The 24,081-nt window shown below is 40.0% G+C and overlaps 1 protein-coding gene across 9 annotated transcripts in view; it reads left to right on the top strand.

Moving 5' to 3' along the window:
• The window catches only part of myo9aa (myosin IXAa), a 162,432-nt gene that overhangs the window by 35,106 nt on the left and 103,245 nt on the right, over positions 1 to 24,081 (top strand). For all 9 annotated transcript variants that reach the window (XM_055009181.1, XM_055009191.1, XM_055009194.1 and 6 more), the window contains exon 2: positions 7,706 to 8,668. In XM_055009181.1, the coding sequence (XP_054865156.1) occupies positions 7,790 to 8,668 (879 nt within the window). In that variant the 5' untranslated portion in view covers positions 7,706 to 7,789. The remainder of the gene's footprint in view (positions 1 to 7,705; positions 8,669 to 24,081) is intronic.

Here is a 24,081-nt window from a genome sequence, read left to right as displayed (position 1 = left end):
TCAGCTGCTGCACAGATTATTTCTCACCTCAAATGTTTTCAGAAATACTTTTCCCTGAAGTGTTTATGAGATAAAAGAGAAAGTTTGCAGCCGAGCTGCTGTGTTTATCTGACGCATCTGTTGGACTGTCAGGCTGAAAGCTCGGTCATGTGACCACGTAGTGATCCACTAGTGACCTGCTAGTGACTTAGAAAGACGTTGAGATCCAGCTGCAGGTGAGTCCATACCAGCAGCAGAGAGAGCAGTATTCAGCCAAGGATGCTCAGTCGTTGTATAATTTACCGTGCTCACTTCAACTTTTGATGCTGTAACGTACATGCTTAGTGTGGAATCCGATTACTCGATTAATTGCCAGAATACTCAATTACTAAAATAATTGATAGCTGCAGCCCTAGTCAGAACCTTCTGTTAAATCACTTCTTAAACCCACTTTTACAGACTTGCTTTTATGCGAGGTTTACTTTAAGAAGCTTTCCAATTTTGTTATACACTGTATAATGACAATAAACCATATTCTATTCTATTCTATTCTATTCTATTCTTTTAGCTTTACTTAGTTTTAGTGTTTTATTCTGATTATTTTAGATGTTCTCTCTGGTTTTATTTGACTTTTAGCTGCCTGCTTCTTTGGTGTGACATCGTCTCTCTAATTCTTTAATCCTCTGACTTTTTGACTTTTAATTTTAACCCTCAGTCTTATTCTTTAATTTTTTAAACTTTCTAGTTCCTTTGTTTGAGTTGTGAATGACAAAAAAACTGTCCCAAATGTCTTAATATTTCAAAAAAATGTTAAAAAGCTTTCCAGAATCACTCAGTGTTGTGCCAAACTATTACAAAAAAATTCAAAAGGACCGGAAATCGTTTCCAATATGACTTGAAAATTTGTCCAAAATTGTCTAAATTTCCATGAGCTTCAGACTGAGACACCTGGATGGAAGCAGAACTGAACCGGCGTCAGTCTGCACCAGAACTCAGATGTGTTCCTCAGAGGATCCTCTTCTTGTTCTACACTTTATTTCTGTCGGTTACAGACGTGAGATTGCCAGTGACTGCTGCTAAAAGCCCTGACATGCCGCTGATAAACACGGCAGCTAAATCTGGCATCATGAAGCCTCAGAAAACTTGTAGACGAGACGCGAGAGTTCACATTGTGCTGCCGGCTCACACACCTCTCTGTCACCGAAGCTGTGATAAAGATCCTGAAAACACGAGCTTAGCGTTGATGACAGCGACACACACACACACACACACACACACACACACACACACACACACACACACACACACACGCCTTCGTAGAAAGATGACTTCACGTCGTAGAAAGCTGACCAAACTTGATCTTTGAGCAACAATAGCAGCCGTTGAAGAGTGTGACTCATGTGATTGGACCTCTCCTTTGGTTTCCTGTCTGAGGGAACCTCCAGCTGAGCTTCTGCCAGACAATGTTCAGATCACACCAAGAGTGGAATTCTCCTCAAATATCAATATCTGAGAGAGATGTGTGTGTTTGGAAGCATCTGAGGAGCCTCAGATCTTCAGTAAATCAAACTTTTAGATGTTTAAAATCAGCAAACTTGGAGTTGATGTTTGTTAAATGACAGAACTCCACCCAGATGTCTGCAGTAAACCCTCCGTGACAGGCTGGGATGTGAAATCCTTTACATTTCAGAAGTCAAGGCAGTAAAACCAGCTGTTGTTTCCGTGTCCTCCTCGTGCTGCAGGTTGGATTAAAGGTTCAGGTTCCACGTTCAGCCCAGTTTGATCTCCAGTGGACTGGACCAGTTTTTACTTTATGATTAAAACGGAAAGTCAGATTAAAAAACATATAAACAAGACAAAATATTACAAAAATGAGACACAAAACAACAAAAGAACAATTACAGTAGAACCACTAGTATTTTACTTCTTGATCTAAACAACTTGTCATGGTCTAGAAATGATTTTAAATTTATAGTTTTACTAATTTACAATCTGCAGTTAATGTCTTCTCTGGAATTTTTACACTTTGAGGGCCGGACTGGACCCTCTGGAGGACCGCTTTTGGCCCACGGGCCGCATGTTGGACACTCCTGTATTAAAGCCAGTCATCCAAGTGCAAATAAATTCCAACGCTGCTCCAGCTCTGGTGAACTCCAATAACCTCTGACCCGAGTTTAACTTCATATGAGCTCTAAGCGAGACCTCGATGCTTGTTTTCTGAGAATCTGTGTGCGTTTCATTCCAGCTGTACGACTTTTCATATCTGAGTTCAGATCAGATCTGCCCTGATGTGCTTCAGTGATTTCAGGTGTGATTATTTGGCCGTGATTCTTCATCCTGACCGTTCAGGTGATGCAGCCAGATGTGTTTCTGGTTCAGAGGCTTCATCCAGCTGTGCTCCATCTGCTTTGTCACTTCCTCCAGGACACAGACCTCAGGCTTATCTCCATCAGACCTCTTTAGGTGTGCAGACGCTCAGGTGAACCGACGTCATGCCTCAAACATTTCTTCTTCTTTCCTTCGTTGCTACTTTGAGTTGAATCTCGGTGACCAGAGGGAGGGATGGCATCATGAAAGTTCATCCGAGCTGGAAACAGAAGAGTTTTAGCTGGAAAAAGTGCAACAGTTGTGACTTTGTTCACTCTTAGAAAGTTTCCAGTTCCACAGATGACCTTTAACAAGCAGAGTTTTTAGTTTTTTTGCCATCCAGAGCACAGCATTGTCCTGCTCCAATCCATGAAGAAGGAAATGTAGAACTGGCTCTGCTGGCATCAGACAGGGTGATGTTAAATAGGGAAATAAAAACACCTTCTTTTCTGTCAGTTAATGCAGCGACACCACCACCACGGATACGTCTCTAAAAATCATCACAGCGAACCTAAAGTAAAAGACTTGTGATGTTTTTCCCATTTAAAGTTGAACTTAACCCTTCTGTTGTCCTCATTTACGGGCACAAAAAAATTCCCCAAATTTCTGAAAATTTGCAAAACCTTCAGGAAGAAAATTCCAATAATTCCTTAAAAGTTTCTCTTTAGTTTTATTTTAAAAAACATCACCCAAATTTGGCAAGAAAATTCTTGTAAATATTTTCAAAAAATGAGTAAAAATCTTTCAAAAATCCTAAAAATATCTAAAGTGATTCCATATGTATCAGTAAAACTTGTAATATTTTCTTTAAGAACATTCACATAAAAATCAACCAAAATCCAGTGAAATTTGCTGGGTTTTGGTTGATTTTTATGTGAATGTTCTTAAGAAACATTTTTAACATTTCTTTTTTTCCACCAAAAAAATGTTCAAAGATTTCCCAAAAATGTTGAAAATGTGGACATCAGAAGTTTCACTGTGAAAATATATTTTTTCCCACATTTTCAAACTTTAAAATGGGTCAATTTGACCCGCAGGACGACACGAGGGTTAGTCCAGTCCGACTCTTCCTCCCCGTCAGCTTCTCTGCTGTGTATTAAAGAGTGAACTCTGAACTACGGGAGCCCAGCGGGAAGGCGTTGGTGGCGGATGTTGATGAGAAAATCGATTTTCATTAAAACAAACCGACATTAAGTACAAACTCGAATTAATCGATAAAATCAATTTATCGCCCAGCCCTAATTTAACTACATTCCATTTATTATTTTTTCACAAAATTACACATGCCTCCAATCCAGTGCTAATAATATAAATCACAGCAAACGTGAGCATTTTCTGATGGATCAGTAAAATCCAACCAATCTATAAACAGGCTCCAGGTCTACTTTTGTCTGTTTAATGAGAGTAACAGACATTATGTGAACTACAGGTCAATGCTGAATGGCTTCTTTGTGTCGTATTGCATGCAGATTTAGCTTTTTTTCCTCATAAAACATGAGGAACTTTCACTTCTATAACCCTTTTAAAAATTCCTCAATTTAAACTATCTGAAAGGCAGGCATCACTTTGTGACTTATTCCATGCAGTTTTTTGTTTTTTCTCTCTCCAAAAACATGGAAAACTTTCACCTCTAGATTAGATTAAATCGAGGTCTAATAATAATGATTAAAAAATGCTGCATTTCTGACTATGCCATATGGGGAATGAGCAGCCTTGGAGGAGGACTGCACTCTCTGAATGCTTGTCTTGTTTAGTTGTGTGTGGATCTGTGAGAGGTGAGATGACGGTGGAGATGCTGTGAGATCGGTGAGGTTTTCAGACGTCCATTAGCTGATTGTGTGATGGTAAACAGAGCAGCAGAGAGCCACGGAGCTGTGCTGCCCAGAACGGCCACAACCCTAAATCCCCCTCCCTATCCTTTAAGCAGCGAGCCAACCATCTGTTCGACACGCCGGGACACAAACACACAAACACACATGTGGGTCAGCCGCACAAACAGGGAAACACACAAACATTCCTGGCAGTCGGTGGATCCTTGTACAGATCCGCTGTGTTTGAGGTGAAATGAGGTGTTTTTCTGTGTCTGTATTTGTGTGTTCGTTTGGCTCACGGCTGTATTTAACTATCTGAGGTGACACATGGCAGGTTGGATGTGGGGCAGCAGGAAATGACCAGACATAGGTGCAGCATCCAATCGTGTCCCTGCTGGAGTCCTGTGTGCGCCAGCAATATGTGTCCCTGTTCCATTTCCTGTTTTTAGTAAATCTCTGCTGTTTTCAACCTGCTGCTCAGGCAGAATGATAGTTGGTGAAGAGCTTCTTCCTCTCATATTCTGATGCTGGAGACACATTTACATTCCAGTTCTCCAGCCCTGAGTCATTTAGTGATACTGATCCAGATAAAAACATACAACCGAGCTGCATTAACAGAACTGAGCTGCAGGAATGAAAAAATCTTTTATGAGGTAAAAAAGAAATACAGTAAGTTGAATTAATAATAAAAATAATCAATATTTTAAGCCTTGATATTGATTTTAGTATATTTTTCAGGTATTATTATCAATCATAACCCCCAAAAATCCTTCTTTAGCGATATTCTAAGCATCGATGCTCATTTCTGAACAAATCTGAGCTCTTCAGAGACCAGATCGACTGTCGGCTTCGACATGTTTAACTCACTAAAGGAAACTAAAGTGTCATCATTCTTCTCTCTACCTGCATGGAAAAACTACAGCTGATAGCAACAAGTTGATTCTCATTCCTCTGTGCTTTGAAAGTCGGTATGTGAAGCGTGAGATGAAAGATGCACCAATGAGAAGCAGGTAGAATGTAAGGACAGATTATAGCACATCGAATAGAAACTCCTGGAATGCTGTGAACGTTTTAGACTGAAGCTGTCCGGGTCAGACCAAACCAACAACACACCGACTGCTTCAATGCAGCCTTTATTTAAAATGCATGTAGAAAAACAGAAAGGTGCCGTTTTTATTTCAACTTGATCAGCATCAGATGAAGCTTTATTCACTGCCGGAACAATCATCTACGGTCCAGTAACTCACCGCATCGTAGATCCAAACCGTGTGGAAAAACTCTTACACTGACTCTTAAAACATAGCTTGGAATTATTCAGATATCAAGTTTGTGTTGCAGATTTGTCCAAAACCTAAAGATAGCCTCACGCCTGACCATCTTCAGTTCGATTTGTTGTTATTTAAAGTGGTGAATACTGATTGGGTCGACCGTGTGCAAAGTCTTGGCTCAAAGATAGCATCAGTTTTTGAGTTAGAACTCTTAGCATGCAGCGTGCCTTCCTCTTTAAATTTTTGGTACCAAGTCCAAATTTGTTTGCCAGTTGGCAAAGTTTTTCTAAATTTTACATTGAAGGCACGCTGCACAGTCTTGGGTGACTGTGTACGAGCATATTCCAAGACACGATATGACTTCTCTTTGGGAGTGAACGGTATGGCTCAGCCTGAAAACAGAACAAAAATAAAACATTCAATATAAAATCTTGATCTGTTTCTATACATTATGTGAAAATTTGAGGTTATTTCAACAAGAATTGCTGAAATTATTGACCTGCGAAATGATGTCCGATTTTTTGGGACACCCTGTACATACACACATACACCTATACATACATCCATATATATTTATATATGTATATATATATAAATATATACATGCATATGTACAGATAGAAATGAGCAACATAAATATAAATCAAAGTAAAGTATTTGCCTCTGGGGATTAATAAAGTCTGTCTAAATTTTGCTTAAAAAAATCTGAGAAATATGACCGTGTCATTATCGAAAATGAGAACTAGTTCTCCCCTAACTCAGCTGGTAAATAAGGGTTAAATAAAATGAGATGGTCAGGTGTGATCTTTTTATTTTTCAGTTTGGTAAATTGAGTGACTCAGTAAAGGAATCCCAGAGTTTTTGTCAGCAGCTCGTTTAATTGTGTATTAAAGAGTGAATTTGTGATTGGTGTGATTGTGTTTGGAGCTTGGAGGACGGCAGCTGCTGGACTCGGCGCTGGCCGGAGCTTCGGCGTGCGCTCGGCGGCGTGCACGTGTGTTAATGGTAATCCTTTAGATCCAGATGACTTATCCTTCATCCTTCATGAGCGTGCATGTCGGGCTCTAGAAAAATAATTTGGCCCCGCAGCCGATTACATAACAGCGCATGAGATCCATGTGTCATAATCTGACAGATTTCCTAATCTGGTAGATTGACAGGGAGCTGAGCTGAAACGGCTGCTCTCAGATCAGATTAGTGGGAGGTATAGGTTCTGTTTGTTCCTGACAGTTTCAGGTTAAAAATATTAGAGCTGAAATAATTAGATTACCAGTTAGTCAATGAGCTGAAAATTAATCTGCAACTGTTTTTACAATAGAATATTCACTGGAGTCAATTTTAAATCAAATTAACATGCATTTTTGTGACAGTCAATCAAAGTTTTTAAGTATTTTGGATTGTTTTACTTTGTCTTTCTGTTCATTCTTCATTTTATCGACCACATCATTCATTTTAATAAATAATCAATCATGAAAATAATCGCGCCGCTAATAGGTATATAGTTTATTTCATGCTTGGATTTTGATATCTTTTAATTAAATTAAATTTCAATTAAATAATCAGTCAATGAGCAGAAAATTAATCTGCAACTGTGTTGATGATAGAATAATAATTTAAGTCCATCTTTAACAAAAATACATTGACTTGTTATTAAAAAAAACATTTTTGAAATGTTGGTGGACAAAACAAGCGATGTGGGGACATTTTTTTTGGTGAATGTTAACCATTCTTCTCTGCTTTTAGACATTTTCTAGACCACATCATTAATTTAAAAAAGCAGATTATTTGATAACCACTAATAGGTATATAGTTCATAGGGTTAGATGCAGTTAAATAGCAATTAAACAATCAATTGGACCATGAACAGAAATTTAATCTACAGCTGGTTTGATGACAGAATCGTCATTTAAGTACATTTTCAAGCAAAAATACATCAACTTATTTAATAGTAAATGAAAGTTTTTTGGACACAGCAAGGAATGTGTAAACATTACTGATGGTTGTGTGATTTTTTTTTATCATTCATTGCTACTTTCTGACATTTTGTGGACAAAAAAAAGATTTTGAAACGGCAGATTAATCTGTAATGAAAATAATTGCACCACTAATAGGTCTATAGTTTAATTTCTGCTTTGATTTCTATAAATGTCTTTAATGTTTTAGTTTTTTCTAGCTGAGGTTACATGTTTTCTCTTGAACTTTATCTGAACCAAGGGATGTTTTAAGTTTTATTTTCGGATTGAATTAATCCTTCTTTCTTTTTTCCCTCCTCCTGTGCAGCGGTGATGTCTTGATGGTGGCCCCTCCAGCCCAGTGAAGGAGTCCCAGTGCCGGGCCGCTGCTAATGGGAACTCCTGCTCCGCCATGAGCTCTCGAGATGGCGGTGTCGGTGGAATGGGCACGCTGGGCCGACGGCAACGCTTCGAGAACTCGGAGTTCACCGTGCGCATCTACCCGGGCGCCCTGGCCGAGGGCACCATCTACTGCCCCATCAGCGCCCGCAAGACCACCACGGCCGCCGAGGCCATCGAACGCATCATCGAACGGCTGCAGCTGGACCGCACCAGGTGTTACGTTCTGGCCGAGGTGAAGGAGTTCGGCGGGGAGGAATGGGTCCTGAACCCCTGCGACTGTCCCGTGCAGAGGATGATGCTTTGGCCTCGAGTGGCGCTGGAGCACCGGCCGCTTTCTGGCGGCGAGGATTACCGCTTCCTCCTCAGGCAGAAGAACCTGGACGGCTCCATCCACTATGGTGGCAGCCTCCAGATGTGGCTGCAGGTGACGGAGGAGCGCCGGCGGATGGTGGAGCGTGGACTGCTACCTCAGCCGGAATCTCAGGGCAACCATGCCGACCTGTGCTGCCTGCCGGAGCTCAACGAGCGCTCGCTGCTGGACAACCTGCGCTCGCGGTTCCGCCACGAGAAGATCTACACTTACGTGGGAAGCATCCTCATCGTCATTAACCCCTTCAAGTTCCTGCCCATCTACAACCCCAAGTATGTGAAGATGTATGATAATCATACGCTGGGAGATCTGGAGCCTCATATTTACGCCGTGGCAGACGTGGCCTACCATGCCATGCTGCAGAGACAGAGGAACCAGTGTATCGTCATATCTGGGGAGAGCGGCTCTGGGAAGACGCAGAGCACCAACTTCCTCATTCATCATCTGACCGCTCTCAGCCAGAAGGGTTTCGCCAGCGGAGTGGAGCAGATAATCCTGGGGGCTGGGCCAGTATTAGAGGTAAGAAAAGCCCCAAACGTTCTGGTTGTAAGTAAGAAAGATTGAGTTGTTTGTGAGTGTGAGGCGTGGCTTTGAGTCAGATGGAAGTTACTAAAGCTACAACTTTAGACTCGACTCCTAGAAGACTTTGACGCAAGACTTGGAAGCAAAAACTCAAGTTCTGATTCTGTGAGTCTTGGAACAATTAAAATAAAAAGAACACTGTGACCAGAAGGTCTTTTAGAACTCGCATGTTAAGCTTTCGACTTGTCCTTTAGGACTCGATCTGGATTAATAAAATCTAGAGCACATGTTTGTTATTGATCTCATCGAAAGACGAGCTTTATTTTGAAATGCTAGCTGCTGTACGTTATTAAAGAGCTCTGATTGGATAGAAAACATCTGCTCCGGACCTCATCGCTGCAGTTAGCTCTGAGCTTTGAATGCACAACAATAAACTTAGGGCTTTACTTGAATATGCTTCAAAAAACTTGACAACTGTTGCTTCTAATGCCGCCTGGTTTGCAGCTGCAGTCGTCCTGGTTACACTCAGATATTTACTGTGGATCTGTTCATTCTGCGGTCCTAGTTTCTGTACTCGCCGGAATTCTTGTATTAACCCTCATGTTGTCCTGCGGGTCAAAATTGACCTGGTTTGAAATTTGAAAATGTGGGGAAAAAAATATATTTTCACAGTGAAACTTCTGATGTCCACATTTTCAACATTTTTGGGAAATTTTTGAACATGGAAAAAAAGAAATGTTAAAAATGTTTCTTAAGAACATTCACAAAAAAATCTACCAAAATCCAGCGAATTTTGCTGGATTTTGGTTGATTTTCATGTGAATGTTCTTCAAGAAAATATTATAAGTTTTACCCATATATATGGAATCACTTTAGATATTTTTAGGATTTTTTGGAAGATTTTTACTCATTTTTTGAAAAAATTTGCAAGGATTTTCTTGTCAAATTTGGGGGATTTTTTAACAATAAAACTTTTAAGGGAAATTTTTAAGGAATTATTGGAATTTTCTTCCTGAAGGTTTTGCAAATTTTCAAAAATTTGGGGAATTTCTTCGCAGATTTTTTGGGGATTTTTTTCAGACAAGGAAACAATATTTTTTGGTGCCTGTAAATGAGGACGACAGGAGGGTTAATTCCTGCTACCCAACTGTACATTGGTGACTTTGTGTGTGGCTCCTAACATCAGTTACACGACAGCGCTTAGCCTCAGCTGTCTCTGGTCGGCCTCCAGTTCTATCAGCGGTTTACTGCACTGTCAGTCCAGCTGTGTGGGGATTATATGGTGCACAGAGGAGCTCTATCTGCCAGCAGCCAGTAGCCTATCAGTGGCACAGTTGTAGATTTCTACGATTTTTTTTTTCCTCCACAGTGGAAAGATTGTGTGAAGGTAGACGTTGCAGATTCCCGGTGGAGGATTTTGAGGGAAGCTGGTTGTTTTCATATCACTCAAGACATTCCTGTCATATTCCTTTTCCTTCTTCAGGGAGCTGTCGCTTTAGTACACACCAGTCAGTGGTGTTTGACGAGCTCACAGCCGCACATTGTTTTCTCATTTGTCAACATCGGGTGAATTCCTGAAACTTGCACAACACCCTTCATGCACAATGCGGCGTACAGTCAGGGAGGCAGGTTGCATATCGTCAGAGAGCATTTTAATAACGGCTTCTATCAGCCGCTGTCACTTCACCTGACCACACAAATCCACACAAGTCCCCTGGTGTTTACAACAACAAGCCAGCAGAGGAAGAACTCAAGACTGTACGAATGTGTTAACCCAGGGGTGTCCAACATGAGGCCCATGGGCCAAAAGCGGCCCTCCAGAGGGTCCAATCCAGCCTTCAAAGTGGAAAAATTCCAGAGAAGACATTAACTGCAGATTGGAAATTAGTAAAACTATTAATTTAAAATCATTTCTAGACCATGACAAGTTGTTTGGATCATGAAGTAAAATACTGCATTGTTCATTGTTCTTTTGTTGTTTTGTGTCTCATTTTTGTCATATTTTGTCTTGTTTTTGTTGCTTTTTTGTCTGACTTTTGTCTCATGTTTTTGTCATTTTGTGTTTCCTTTTTGCCTCATTTTTGCTTTTTGTCTTATTTTTGTCATTTTGTGTTTTGCATTATTCATTGTTTTGTGTCGTTTGTCTACTTTTTTGTCGTTCGTTTCTCGCTTTTGTCATTTTTTTTGGTCTCATTTTTGTCATTTGTCCATTTTTTGTCGCTTTGTTACTTCTTTTGTCTCATTTTTTGTCTCTTTATTGTTTTGTTTTGAGTCGTTTGTCTCATTTTTTGGTGTTTTGTGTGTCATTTTTGTAATATTCCGTCTTTTTTTTGGTTATCTTTTGTCTTTTTTTTGTCGTTTTGATCCTCCAGTAAATCCTCTCTGGTTCAGTTCCAGATGACTAAATGTTGTGTTCCTTTGTAGACACTCTGTGATCTAGAAGTTGTAATGTGGAAATGATAAACTGAGGCTGATCTTATTTTTCTTAGTAAATGTCAGGTTGTTCATGATGTTTTGTAAAAAGATAATTCCTTAAATGTGAACATTTTTGCACTAAAACAAAGGAACCATTAGGAGTTGTGGTTATTTCTAGGTTATTATGCTGTGGTTTTACTGGTCCGGCCCTGAATGTGGACTAAAATCAGTTTGACTCCCCTGAGTTAAATCAACCAAAGAATTTTAAATATCTGGAGTTTACGACCACCCTATAGGCAGCGGTGCTTTAAATGTCCCTCTCCTCATGCTGACTTCTTCCACTCAGCTCCCTCCATGTAAGAAAGCATGAAAAGTTTTCTCTGCATCAATGTCAATTTGAAAAAGGCACCAAGTTCAAAGGTAGCAGCGAGTAGCTCCACACCGCTCTTTATTGTCCTCGGTTTAGCAAACACGGCTGTCAGGAATGCCATTCATGTGGGTGTCTCCGGGGTTAATGTGTAGGAACATGGAGTTAATCCTCAACACGGCAACACGAGTGAGTAGTTCTGAGTGCAGGGGAGCAGCCCTTAATTGTTTGCACAGTTAGATTACATATCTACCCGCCGCTGATTGATGCCAAGAGTGGAGCTGGTGGAGCTACTGCAGAGATAGAAGGGAGGAGGAGGAACAGCAGCCAGAGTTACCTCACAGGACTCATCTGTCTTCATTTCTGCAAAGAGTTTCATTCAGGAAAGTCGAGGGGAGATAATCAGCGGTTTATTATGATGGGTGGCTGTTTTTGTGTGCTCCTTTCGAGGATTTCACGGAAGTGTAGTATCCATGTTCCAGTGAAGACGTCTGCTAGAGTTAATGTTCTACCAACTTAACATAAAGAGCTTTGAATTTAAACCTCTAACTGAACACGGACCACTGGTTTCAAGATCTTTAGAGTTCAGAGGTCCACTCCCCAGCTCCACAAAACCGTGAATATCTCAGACAGTGTCGGCAGCCGAGTTGCATTGTGGGTAGTTTCGGTACTACAGTAGCTGTACTGTTAGCACAGGAGCAGAAATGCATTTATTTGATGTTTAAACAATTAGAACACGCCAATTTAGGTAATTTATATTGATTTAGGAGGATTAAAATCAGTATATATATGTTTATATCTGTATATATATTAGGGATGTCTAATATTGGCTTTTTTTGCCGATATTGTCCAACTCTCGATATCAACCGATATCTGTGGACTATTTCACTAATTCTAGGTACCATCTCATATCTCCTGTGGTGGATTTAACACATTAGGCCTCATTTTATTGTGATGCTCCATTGAATGCATTCTCAGATGCAACAAGGCTTTCAGATGGTAACATTGTCTGCAAAATAAGAAAACTACTTAAGTTATGGAAAAAATGCCTTTTTTATTGTCTCAAACGACAGTTCACACTCTCCCTCCCTCTATGAGTCTATGACAATTAGGGATGGACCCGAATATTAGAATATCCGAATATTTGGTCGTTAGGGTGGTATCTGAATATTTATTTTGAGATCCGAATATTCAGATTCCACCCCGGGCCGTCGGACGTTACGAACCGACCTGAATATTCGGATATTCGTCATTAATATCCGGAGCCCAGAAATTGCTATTCGGCCCAGCCCTAATTACAATGTACAATTTTGAAAACTGCCAGCGAAATCCAGGCATTATTTTAGAGGTTTTCATAATCAACAAAAAAAACGATATTGACCGATATTACATTTTTATGACAATATCGGGCCGATAATATTGGTGTGCTGATATTATCAGACATCCCTAATATATATATAGTATATTGTATAAGTTTATTTCTTGTATAGTGTCTGGATTATTTAAAATGCCTAAAAATGTGTATTATGTTGGTAACAGTGCACCTGGAAAAGGAGGGTGGTGAGTTAGTTGTTAGTCAGGCAAACAGAGAGTGGAGCCACACAGTTTTTTGGTGTTTTTTGTCTTTATTTTGGAAAACTTTGAAAAGCATAACCATTTTGTGATGCATATTTTGTTGTGCGTGACTTAATGTGAACAGTTGGACTTCATTGAGTGGTCCTGTGGCCTTTGTTTGATGTGGATTTCCAGGAGCAGAATTAACAAACTGTCAGACTTCATTAGTAGGTGATGGTGAGTAAATGTTGTCTTCTTTGTGTTGTGTGACTTTGTTCTTCACAGTTCTAAATATCTCATGTATAAACTAGGTTTTATATTTGTTATATAATTTCAGGAAATTGGTTTTAAGTCGTCATGTTGGAAGATCCAGGATCACCTCATGTTTAGAATCAAAATTTAAGAACAAAAAAGCATCGAGCAAACACAGTCGAGTGGAAACTTAGTTTTTTGATGGATTCTAATAACAGTTTTATGAAATAACAAGTCCAAAGAGCGTTGATTCTAATAACCAAAAACTAACATTGGAGGTAATAATTCAGTATATGGTTGTAGTTTGGAGCGTTACATTATCGGACTTATGGGTCGGTTTTACTAAACATCATGAGATAAAGCAGATGATTTAACCTTAATAACACGTGACACCCAGTGGAAATCCATTACTAAGCCAGTATTTACATTCAGTAATACACAGTGAGAAAAGAACATCGTGTTTGCCACTGAGTGCCTTCTCCAGTGGCAGTGAGTTTATTTTACTTCAAGAGAGATAAAATAGATTCACTTTCCTTCTGACTTCAGTAGTTTAGAGTTGGGTTCATATCAAAGAGCTGGGCAGCGCTGAAGCTTCGCCTTCAATAGTTCAGTTCTGCAGCAAAGCAAAGCAAAGAGACATTTTCTACCGACTGTCAGTCGAAGGGCAAACACACCCCGAGGCCTCGAGTGCACAGAGACGGTTTTTTTAAGCTCACGATCCAGGATATCACTTACAAAGAGGGTTCGGTCTGGAAACCAGCCAACAGCTGCAGCTATGTGTTAAGATCCTGACAAGCCCCATCGCTCAAGTGTTTCAATTAATAAAACTCAGAAGGGGATGAAAACGTCGTGTTAAAGCGTGTCGGACTGGTTAGATAAACAGAGCTGGTTTCAGCTCTTTGGTTGAATGTAGTTATTATTGAAAGTGAAGTAAATTAGAGATGTGAAAGGCTTCAGTTTTGGATTTTTAAAGGGAACAGAGTGATTTTACTTCAGCAGATCTGGACTACAGTTGACCCTGAAGATGAATTCAAGCATACTTCACCTACTGCTGCTTCAGTGCTTATCTGCCGTCTGTCATTCCTCACGGTGTTTACCTTCTTGTGCCAGATATGACTGAATTGACTGAAATTCCCGTGACCGTGTACTCAATCAATGGAATTTACTGTGTGAAGTTATCTTCATCCTCTTTTGACTCCATGGTGGTGCTATTTATGGTATGTAGGAAGTTTTGACTCATTGTCACTACTGTGGTGACTTTAAGGTCATGTACGCAGATCAGCCAGAACATTAAAACCACCTGCTTTGTGTTGCTTTGTTCCCACTCATGGGATTCATGAGGATTTTGGTTGTTCTGATCCTCGAACATATTGAGATCTGTTGACTTCAGATGCCGGGCAAATGCCTTGGGCTCTTGGTCTTGTTCCTCGAGCCATTTGTGAGCAGTTTTTGGGGTGTGGCTGAACAAATAGTCCTGTTTGGGTTGGGGTGGGAATCACAGAGTACCTCATGATAGCGATACTATCACCATGCAGCGATAATCGATATATTACAAGACAATTCCGTAACGATACACCACAATATCTGTAGCTGAAAAATACAAAATGCCTGTGAAAAGGTTAAGTTCAGTATTATTTATTTACTGCGATCTGGTGTCACTTGGACTGGATTTGACACAGATTTGATGAACCACTGAACAAAAGCTGCCTCTTTTACAAACATATATATGTAAAACAGATTAGGCTCATTTACACTTTACACAACCCAGTAGATGTTTTGGTCACATGTTAAAGCATGTGGATGTATAAAAGACAGACACTGGGAGCTTAGATAACAGATAACACACAGGCTCTGATTGAAAGCTCTGAGTGCAGCGCTGCTTTTAAAGCCACTTTGCGGTGCTTCTCTGCTTGATGTCCATTTGCTCTAAAGTGCTCATTAGTAATGATATGTTAGTGCAGAAAACAGGGAGGTCACCAAGCGCTGCATAATAGTTTACTTTCCTCTCTTCTCAGCTCCATGGGTCTCTTCAAGACCGAGCAGCATTTGGCTTAAAGATTGATAGATAAAATATGTTTCCTGGATAGTTGGAAGATGGATCCTTGGTGCACTTTATTGAAGTTTTCTTGTCATCATGGACTGTGTTTAACCAGCAGCCAGGCTTTAAATCCAGATGTCATCTTGTCAAGTTTTCAGGTTTTTTAGGTGGCTTCCTGACATTTAGGATGATTGAAAGCATGTGAATGTCCCGAGCTGGTATGAAAATGTGAGATGAGCTCCAGAACGGGGCATCCTATTGGTCGACCACATGATCCCAACACCCCAGGCTCTGTTCCCATTCGGACCTTCGTCATCCCATTTACGCTTTCCACATTTTCTCTGACTCTGCTCTAGATATTTTGCTGTTTACATTTGAAATTGTTCCCTTACTTGTCTAATATCTGGTTTGTGTAGACACGGCCTGCAGTTCAGCTGAAAAGATCCTGAATATTTGTAATTTGACTTTTGAGTTGTGCTGAAGAGAACAGAATTTTTCCTTTTTTTACCAGGTGTGGTCAGAGCAAAAATGTTATTTTTGACTAATTTCTTGACAAAACTTAGAAAATAAAGTGATTTAAATGAAATATCACAGTTTTAAGCTTAGATTTGGTTGAGTGTCATCGGAAATGACAACTTCAAGGATTGTTGGAAAAGTTGATAACCCAACAATCATGTGTTTTTACAGGTTCTTGCTGTCATAAATGGTGTAGTTTTGATAAAAGATGACATTCCTGTCAGCAGGTGAGTTTTTGGGTTCAGAGCAAAAAAGCAAAGTTAAATTAATTATAGAAGGATTTGACTCTTTCATGACACTGATAGAATGCATTGAAGCTGTTTGAGGAAGTCAGATGAAAACAAAGACTTCTCACAGGAAGCACAGTCAGTCATTTGTTTTTCCATGTGAGCGAAGTGACAGCTTAATATGAGCTCAGCTGTCTTCTGTTCTCCCTCTGGGTCAGGAGTTAAAGTATGAGGTTACCTCGAGCTGCTCTCTTTGACAGAGCATCATCAGGATTTGCTTTCCCAGACCAGGGAGGTGTCACAGGGCATTAGTGAAGGAACTCGGCTAACGTACACACCGTTAGCTGAGTGTTTCTCTGTTGCTGTTTCTGCTGGACCTCGTCGGCCCGGCGAGCGGCGAAGCTCCCGTTGTGCTTCTCCATGTTCCCGACCAACAGAAATGCCCCCGCTACGAGTCATCCCAGGTCAGAAGTTTCACCGCTCAGCATCTCCTCCGCTGCTACCTCAACACACTTCAACATTTAATACAACCTCCTCAGAGCAGCCACTAATACCGAGCAGATTAGTGTGTATTACAGGTTCTCCCCCGGCTGGGCGGGGTCAGGCCAGCTTTACTGGGCTCTGAAAGGGTTGTTTTCCTCGGGCCGGGATGGGAAAAAGAAAAGACCAGAGGAGAGAGATGGGGGAATGATTGAACACCGTTCAGTGCCCATAAATTGGGTGTAAATAGAATAGAATAGAATATTCTTTATTGTCATTATACAATGTATAACGAGATTGCAGAGCTTCTCCTTTACAGTGCAAGGCAATCTTAAAGTAGTGCAAGAAAACAGTAAAGTTACAGTGCTGTGTTTTATTGAGGTTAAAGTCAGGGAAAGAGTGGAATACCGGGGTCAGTATATAACTGAGGGACTTCTGAAGTCCATGGGATAAATGTTGGATATATTTTTATATAAAGTAAAAAAAAAAAAACAGATGTTTTTTATCTTCATTATGATCATGTCTTTACAAATTATCCCAAAGGCACAAAAATGATCCAAAATGACGAGAAACGATCCAAGCTGACATAAAGCTTGTTGAATTTGACAAGAAAATTCTCCAAAAGACTGAAAACTTGTCTGGGTCAATCTATAACTGAGGGACTTCTGAAGTCCATGGGATATATCTGCATACATTTTTACTAAAAGTTGAAAAACTAATGTTTTTATGTTCATTATGATCATGTCTTTACAAATTCCATCATTATTTATAATAGAAACAATCAATTATTAATAAAAAATGACTGGATATCACTAAAATGTCAACTAAATAACCGTCTGAATTTAATACCAACCACCTTCTAATGAGCTAAACAATAATAAAATGAGCTGATTCAGAAATAGTTTGGATTGTGTTGTTTTATTGAGGTGAGATAATCATGACAGATATTTCTTCTTTGTACAATATATCAAATTTTATATGGAAAATAACAAATTAAATCCCTTTCCACTAAGTTCCCCATTACAAAAACACCTCTCCAGGAAGTGTGTTAATTCCAGATCACATGACCTGCTCCACATGATGTCATTTCCTCCTGAAGAAAAGACTGGCCAGACTCCAAGGCTTTCTGACTTATTTAATATAAAGCAGGAAACAGGTTTACAACAATATCTGTAGAAATAAATTGTATATATGATATTTAGAAGAGTCTTTCTCTAAAATACCATGTGGTGTTTGGTTATAAGTGGTCATGTTGGTTTTAGACCTGAAAACAGCTAAAATGTCAACTATGATACTAAAAGTCCTGTAATTATATATTAACCCTATGGTTGAAAGGTGCAGGTTTAAGGTGCCACCAAGTGTTTTCTGCACTGTGGTTATTAAAAACAGCCCCAGAAGGGAGTCAAAGTGGAAGATTTACCTAAAAGAAATGCTGGTTATTGGGAATACCGCCAACTGGGATAACAGCAGGGTGATGAAATCAGCAGCGTTAGCCGTGAAATCACTGCTCTGACATGTGATCTGTGGGCTAAATCAGAAGATGTGAGTGAGCATATAGATTTTACAGCCCTGAAGGAACAAGTGGTCAGCTGATGAGTCTCCACAGTGAGACGTTTTTTATTTGAGAGGCGACACAACATGAGGAGTCAGAGTTATTGAAGGAAAGCATGAGTTATAGAGTAGGCATTTCAGGTCAGAAGTTTCAGGAAGTGTTTTATTAGTTTAGCAGGGACATTTTCATTAGGGTTGATCTAAGGATGGCCGGTGTGTTACCAGTGATGATGTTTGGAGAGCTTTAGATTTAGCTGCTATCTGTTTTTACAATCTGTGTAAAAGTTTCCATTGTTGGTTGAACGAACTCTGATGCACTGAGCTGGATTCTGGGCTCACATCTGGGTCAAACTATGTTCCACTGGAACTTCTGTGAATCAGTTCTGTCTTTTAATTGTGTCTTTCAGTGAAAAAAAACATGATCATTGGGTTTGTGTCTTGTATTTGAACACAAATCAGCATCTACTGGAGCAGTTAACTGAAACGCTCAGTATTTAAACGGTGCAATACAAACATACAGCACAGCAAAGCTGGTGTTATTAAAGTCTCTTTTTAGATGTAATTTCTGTTGTCTAAAACCTCTTTTGACGAGCTGTCTTTAACTCTGGACCACTGAAAAGAGAAGTAGTGAAGAAAATCCAGTCATTTTTGAGTGAGAATGGCTCTGTTACACCCGCCCCCACTCTACTTCCCATTGGCTAGTGACATTAGTTTGGTTGAGAGCAAAAGCTGCGTTCCCCTCATTCCATTGGTAGATGAACTCGACTGGCCATGTAGTCCTGTCTTCTTTTTTTGAGCTGCATGCCGGAATTCCATCATGGTGCCTGAATATTTCCAGAAAACTTACAGTGAAGCTACGTGTTCACTAGATGCATTTTTCCCGCATGTAAACGCACCACATCTGAAAATCCCATGCATGGTGGTTGGTTACTAGCAGGTCACTAGGTAGTCACATGACAGCGCTGGAGCTTCAGTGGGTCACTACGTGGTCACATGACCGAGCTTTCAGCCTGACAGTCCAACAGATGCGTCAGATAAACACAGCAGATCGGCTGCAAACTTTCTCTTTAAGTTCAAAAACACTTCAGGGAAAAGTATTTCTGAAAACATTTGAGGTGAGAAATAATCTGTGCAGCAGCTGAATCTGTCCTGGTTTTTGTTCATTGACGACTTGTTTAGACGACCGTTTAGACCGTGGACTGGTTGGACACTCCTGCTGTAAACAGTAGAAAAGCTGCACTGGTTAAAATAGAAGCATCCCATCAAATTTAAGGACCTGGTTTGTATCTAATGAAGTCTGGGTCTGACCTCGGACCACGGTCTGTCACTTCGTGACCTGGAGTCTAGCATGGAGTTGATTAAATGAAGCCTCGATTCAGGGAATTTTGCCTTGAGGAAATTTAGTAATCGAATAACTCAAATAACTCGAGGAATCGTTTCATCCCTACTGGCTGGTATAGGAAGGTGTGAGAACATCACAGCCTCCTGCAGACCAGTCAGAGGGTCCATGCTGTCCTCCGTCCACTGGAAAAACACCTGCAGAGAGCATGTTAGCATCACAACTGGAGAATAAAGTGATAAAAGAAGGTGGCCTGGTTTGAACCAACATGTTTTCTGTGGACTGTGTGTTGTTTACCTGGGAGGAAGAAGGTGAGCCAGAAGAGGTGGTTTGATGGTTTGATGTCCTGGACGATGCTTTGGTGGTAAACCTCGGATCCTGCATTCATGTGGATGTTAGTTTGATGCTCAGCACTCCCCTAAATACCGCTGCAGACCACCTTCACATGTCTTCATCTCAGCTGTAAACCCTGATGGCCTCTTTCTGCAGAATAATGCTGTTCAGGAACATGACAGTTTGTATTGACTTGGCCTCCTAATCAAGCATTGTGTGGGATGTTCTGCAGAAACCGTCTGATCCATAAAGGCTCCACCTGGTCTCGTCCAGGACTTTCAGGACCTGAAGTCTTCAGATATCTGTGGAATCAGGTAGTTTTAGTGTTGTGACTAATCAGTCTGTTGAAATATGGTGACAGAAACATTTCCTGTTTTCTCTTTGGACAAATAGTTTTTTCCTTCCACTGAGATCATTCATCTGAGTTTACTGACTTTTTCGAATATGAGCGTATAAAATCATAAAAGGTAGATAGATCACCAGAAGTCCTCCTAATCTCATCCACAGCATTGTGTCCTTCCTCATAATCATCATCAGTCAGAGTTCTAAAAACACTCAGTGGAAATGAGTCACTCAGTTATTTATTCAGTGTCCTCAGTGGAAGTAGAAACTAGAACAAACTTTAGTGCATCTTTTTTTAAGATAAAAGGTTTGATATTGTCAGAAAATGTGTATTTTTGCACTTTATTTTAAAGATATTTGTGGTTTTGTGGTCTGAAATGAGATGTTGCAAAATCAAAAGTTAGAAAAGGTATAAAACTGTTTTCTGTCCTCAAATCACACATTTATCTGGTCATCAAGGCAAACAAACAAATTAACAATAAATAAATATGGGATTTATTAGACAGACACAATGAATCAGTTTCACACATTTCAAGCTGTTTTTTCACACATTCACACAGGAAATGTTAATCCTCTGCAATATAATCAGCGGGAAAATTAGATTTTAATGATTTTTAATGGCACTAAAATGTTCCTTGAAATGACAAATTGGAACACCATTTGTGTTTTAGGACTTATGTTGAATTAACCCATTAAACTGCAAAAAGATTGCTTTAAACAGTTTCCTAAAGCCCATTCTGATGTGGTTTAATATTTTTACTATTTATTGCTATAATGTATGACTAAAAAAGCAACACATTTCCACATTTGAGAAGTTGAAACCATCAAAATTTGGCATTTTTGGTTGAAAAATGATTGAATAACGATGAATTGTTGATCAAAATTGCTGCCATAGGACTTTCTAATGTTCACATAATTGATTAAAGGACTAATTGTGCAAGAATGTGTCTTCTTTAATAGAACTTGGAACAAAAAATGTAAGTGTCAAATGTCATTTTAGTTCAGAATCCATCTAAATTCCAACAGCTTTGAAGAATTTTATCAATAGTTTTTCTCTTCTTTCAGTCTGTTGTAATAAAAGCGTTCCTTCAGCCGGTTTCATCCAGTAAAATTCTAACACATGAGCTCACAAGAATGAGCAGAAAGTGCAGACTTTTGTGCCGACAGTTCTACAAACAGAACAAAGAATACCAACAGCTCCAGCTGCTACTTTTCTCTTTGTGTTTATCTCCCCACGCTGGTGCCAAGTTCATATTTTCCTTGAAACTGTATACATGACGAGGACTGGCACCGAGGAGCACTCACTGTTCCTGCTCTGTCAACTCATCCAGACAAAAAGAAACAGATTCACTCTGTGGCAGATTGAGGTCGGAGGTTAGAGAGAGGTTTGGAGACGCCGCTTTGGTCTCAGACGGTCGATCATTTGGTTTCTGAAAATCAGCGTGACCTGAATCAACTTTCATTAATCATCCGTTTACATCTCAGTAAACGCTGCACATTCAGAACTCATGAGCTGCATGATTTTTTGAAACATTTCTATCATTTTGTTGAGTAAAGAAAAGATAAACAAACATTTAATCATCACAGCTCCGGTGCAGCCAGTGCTGGGTGATAGGTCTCCATTTAAAGTAGACAAATAACATAAACACATTTAACCCTCCTGTTGTCCTCATTTACAGGCACCAAAAAATATTATTTCCTTGTCTGAAACAAATCCAAAAATTCAGCAAAAAATTTCCCCAAATTTATGAAAATTTGCAAAACCTTTCAGAAGAAAATTCCAATAATTCCTTAAAAGTTTCTCTGAAGAGTTTTTTTTTTTAAATCCCCAAATTTGCCAAGAAAATTCTTGTAAATATATTCAAAAACTGAGTAAAAATCTCCCAAAAAATCCTAAAAATATCTAAAATGATTCCATATTTTCTGTAAGAACACTCACAAAAAACCCCCCAAAATCCAGCAAAATTTGCTGGATTTTGGTAGATTTTTTTTTTTTGTGTGTGTGTTCTTACAAAACATTTTTAACATTTCTTTTTTTCCCCCAAAAAATGTTCAAAGATTTCCCAAAAATGTTGAAAATGTGGACATCAGAAGTTTCACTGTGAAAATATATTTTTTTCTACATTTTCAAACTTTAAAAGGGGTTAATTTTGACCCGCAGGACGACACGAGGGTTAAAAAATGATTCTGCAGCCTAATCAATAGAGAAGCCAATCGCTCAGCGCCACGTGTGTCCGCATGTCCTTCATCACTTTACTGATGATAAAGCAGCGTTTCTTAGAGGATGTGTGGCCTGGTCTGCTCTGTCTTCTATCTCTAGTCTCTAACAGCTGTCAGCAGCAGCAGCAGCAGCTCCACAAAGCGTCCGTTTGTCCCCCAGCCTCTTTATTTGTGCTGCGGGTTGCCAGAGTTTGCAGGTGTTTGGTCAGCATCAGTCGGTCCAGTCAGTCAGCAGCTGTCAGCCTCAGCAGCTGTCCGGCCGCCTCCACCTGCAGCTCAGAACAGCCTTTATTCTGTGTGACGTGGAAAACACGCTGCCGAACACGATCACACCCTTTAATCTGTGTGTTTTCAGTAAATTATCCACGACTACATCTGTGTTGTGGATGCCTCTAAATGTAGGTCACAATGTTGTGTTGAGTTTGAGCTTTCAGATGAAAACTCACTGTTTTTATTGAGTTTTGTAGAGCTGAAGCAGTTGATCATTTGCTCTATAGCAGGGGTGTCCAACATGCGGCCCGCAGGCCAAAAGCGGGCCGCATGTTGGATACAATCCGACTCTCAAAGTGTAAAATTTAGAGAGATACCATTAACTGCAGATTGTAAATTAGTAAAACTACTTTTAAAATAAGTTCGAGATCCTAACAAGTTGTTTTGGTGGTAAAGTTAAAACACAAGCGGGACAAAAAAGAAACACAAAATGACAGCAACAAGAAACAAAACAACAAAACGTGAGACAAACAACAAAAATCAGACAAGAAAACAAAAAAACAACCAAACAGGACAAAATATTACAAAAATCAGACACAAAATGACAAAAGAACAAAGAACAATCTAGTATTTTGCTTTCTGATCCAAACAACTTGTCATGGTCCAGAAATTATTTTAAATTTATAGTTTTACTAATTTACAATCTACAGTTAATGTCTTCTCTGTAATTTTTACACTTTGAGGGCCGGATTGGACCCTCTGGAGGACCGCTTTTGGCCTACAGGCCACATGTTGGACCCCCCTGGTGTATATATCCTCCCTTCGGTTGCTGATCGGGCTACATGGTGTTTCTCCACCTCTGTAGAAACTTCTGGTTTAGTGAAGTAAGAGATATTCAGGACTTGTTTTAAAGCCCTTTGTGATGCTCAGTCATGTTCTCCTCCCTCCCTTCAGGAACAGAAACACTCCCAGAGTCTTTTTAGGGATTTTTCAGGAACCGTCTGTCATTCAGAGACACAAAACAGACGTAAAGTCTTCTAGACCAGCCTGTGGATTGGATATACGAGGTGTTTGATTATTACGATAGCAGGTTGTGACTGCCTCCCTCTGAATGTTCAGTCCTCGTTTCCATCCTCACACTTTTGGAGTGTCAGTGAAGTCTGTTACGTAAAAGCTGAACTCATAAACCCTCACAGGTGATGTCTCTCTGGTCCTCTTGTGGTCTCTGTGTGTGGTTTGTGGTCATTTCCCACATTGTCCAGATGTGGTGTAATAAAACTTTACACATCTGGAACGGAGCAGAAAACATGAGGGACGTCACCCCCGCGGAAAAAGATCCTCCCAGTGTCCGGGCCGCATGCTGCACTGGATGTTATCCGGTAGTTTATCTTGGATTGGAGGTTGAGGAAAGCTGGATTTCAGTTTTTAAATCATCTCTGGTGTCTTTACAGGAATGGACACGAGATGAGATTCTGCTTTTCTACCCTGGGATAAGCTATCGTTGCAGGAAATGCAGAGTAATTACGGAGTGCCATTATCATGTCGGTTCCTCCTTGCATCTCCTCC

Source organism: Amphiprion ocellaris, chromosome 1, assembly GCF_022539595.1.
Source record: "Amphiprion ocellaris isolate individual 3 ecotype Okinawa chromosome 1, ASM2253959v1, whole genome shotgun sequence".
Lineage (NCBI taxonomy): Eukaryota > Metazoa > Chordata > Actinopteri > Pomacentridae > Amphiprion > Amphiprion ocellaris.
This window is presented reverse-complemented; position numbering and strand designations above follow the sequence as displayed.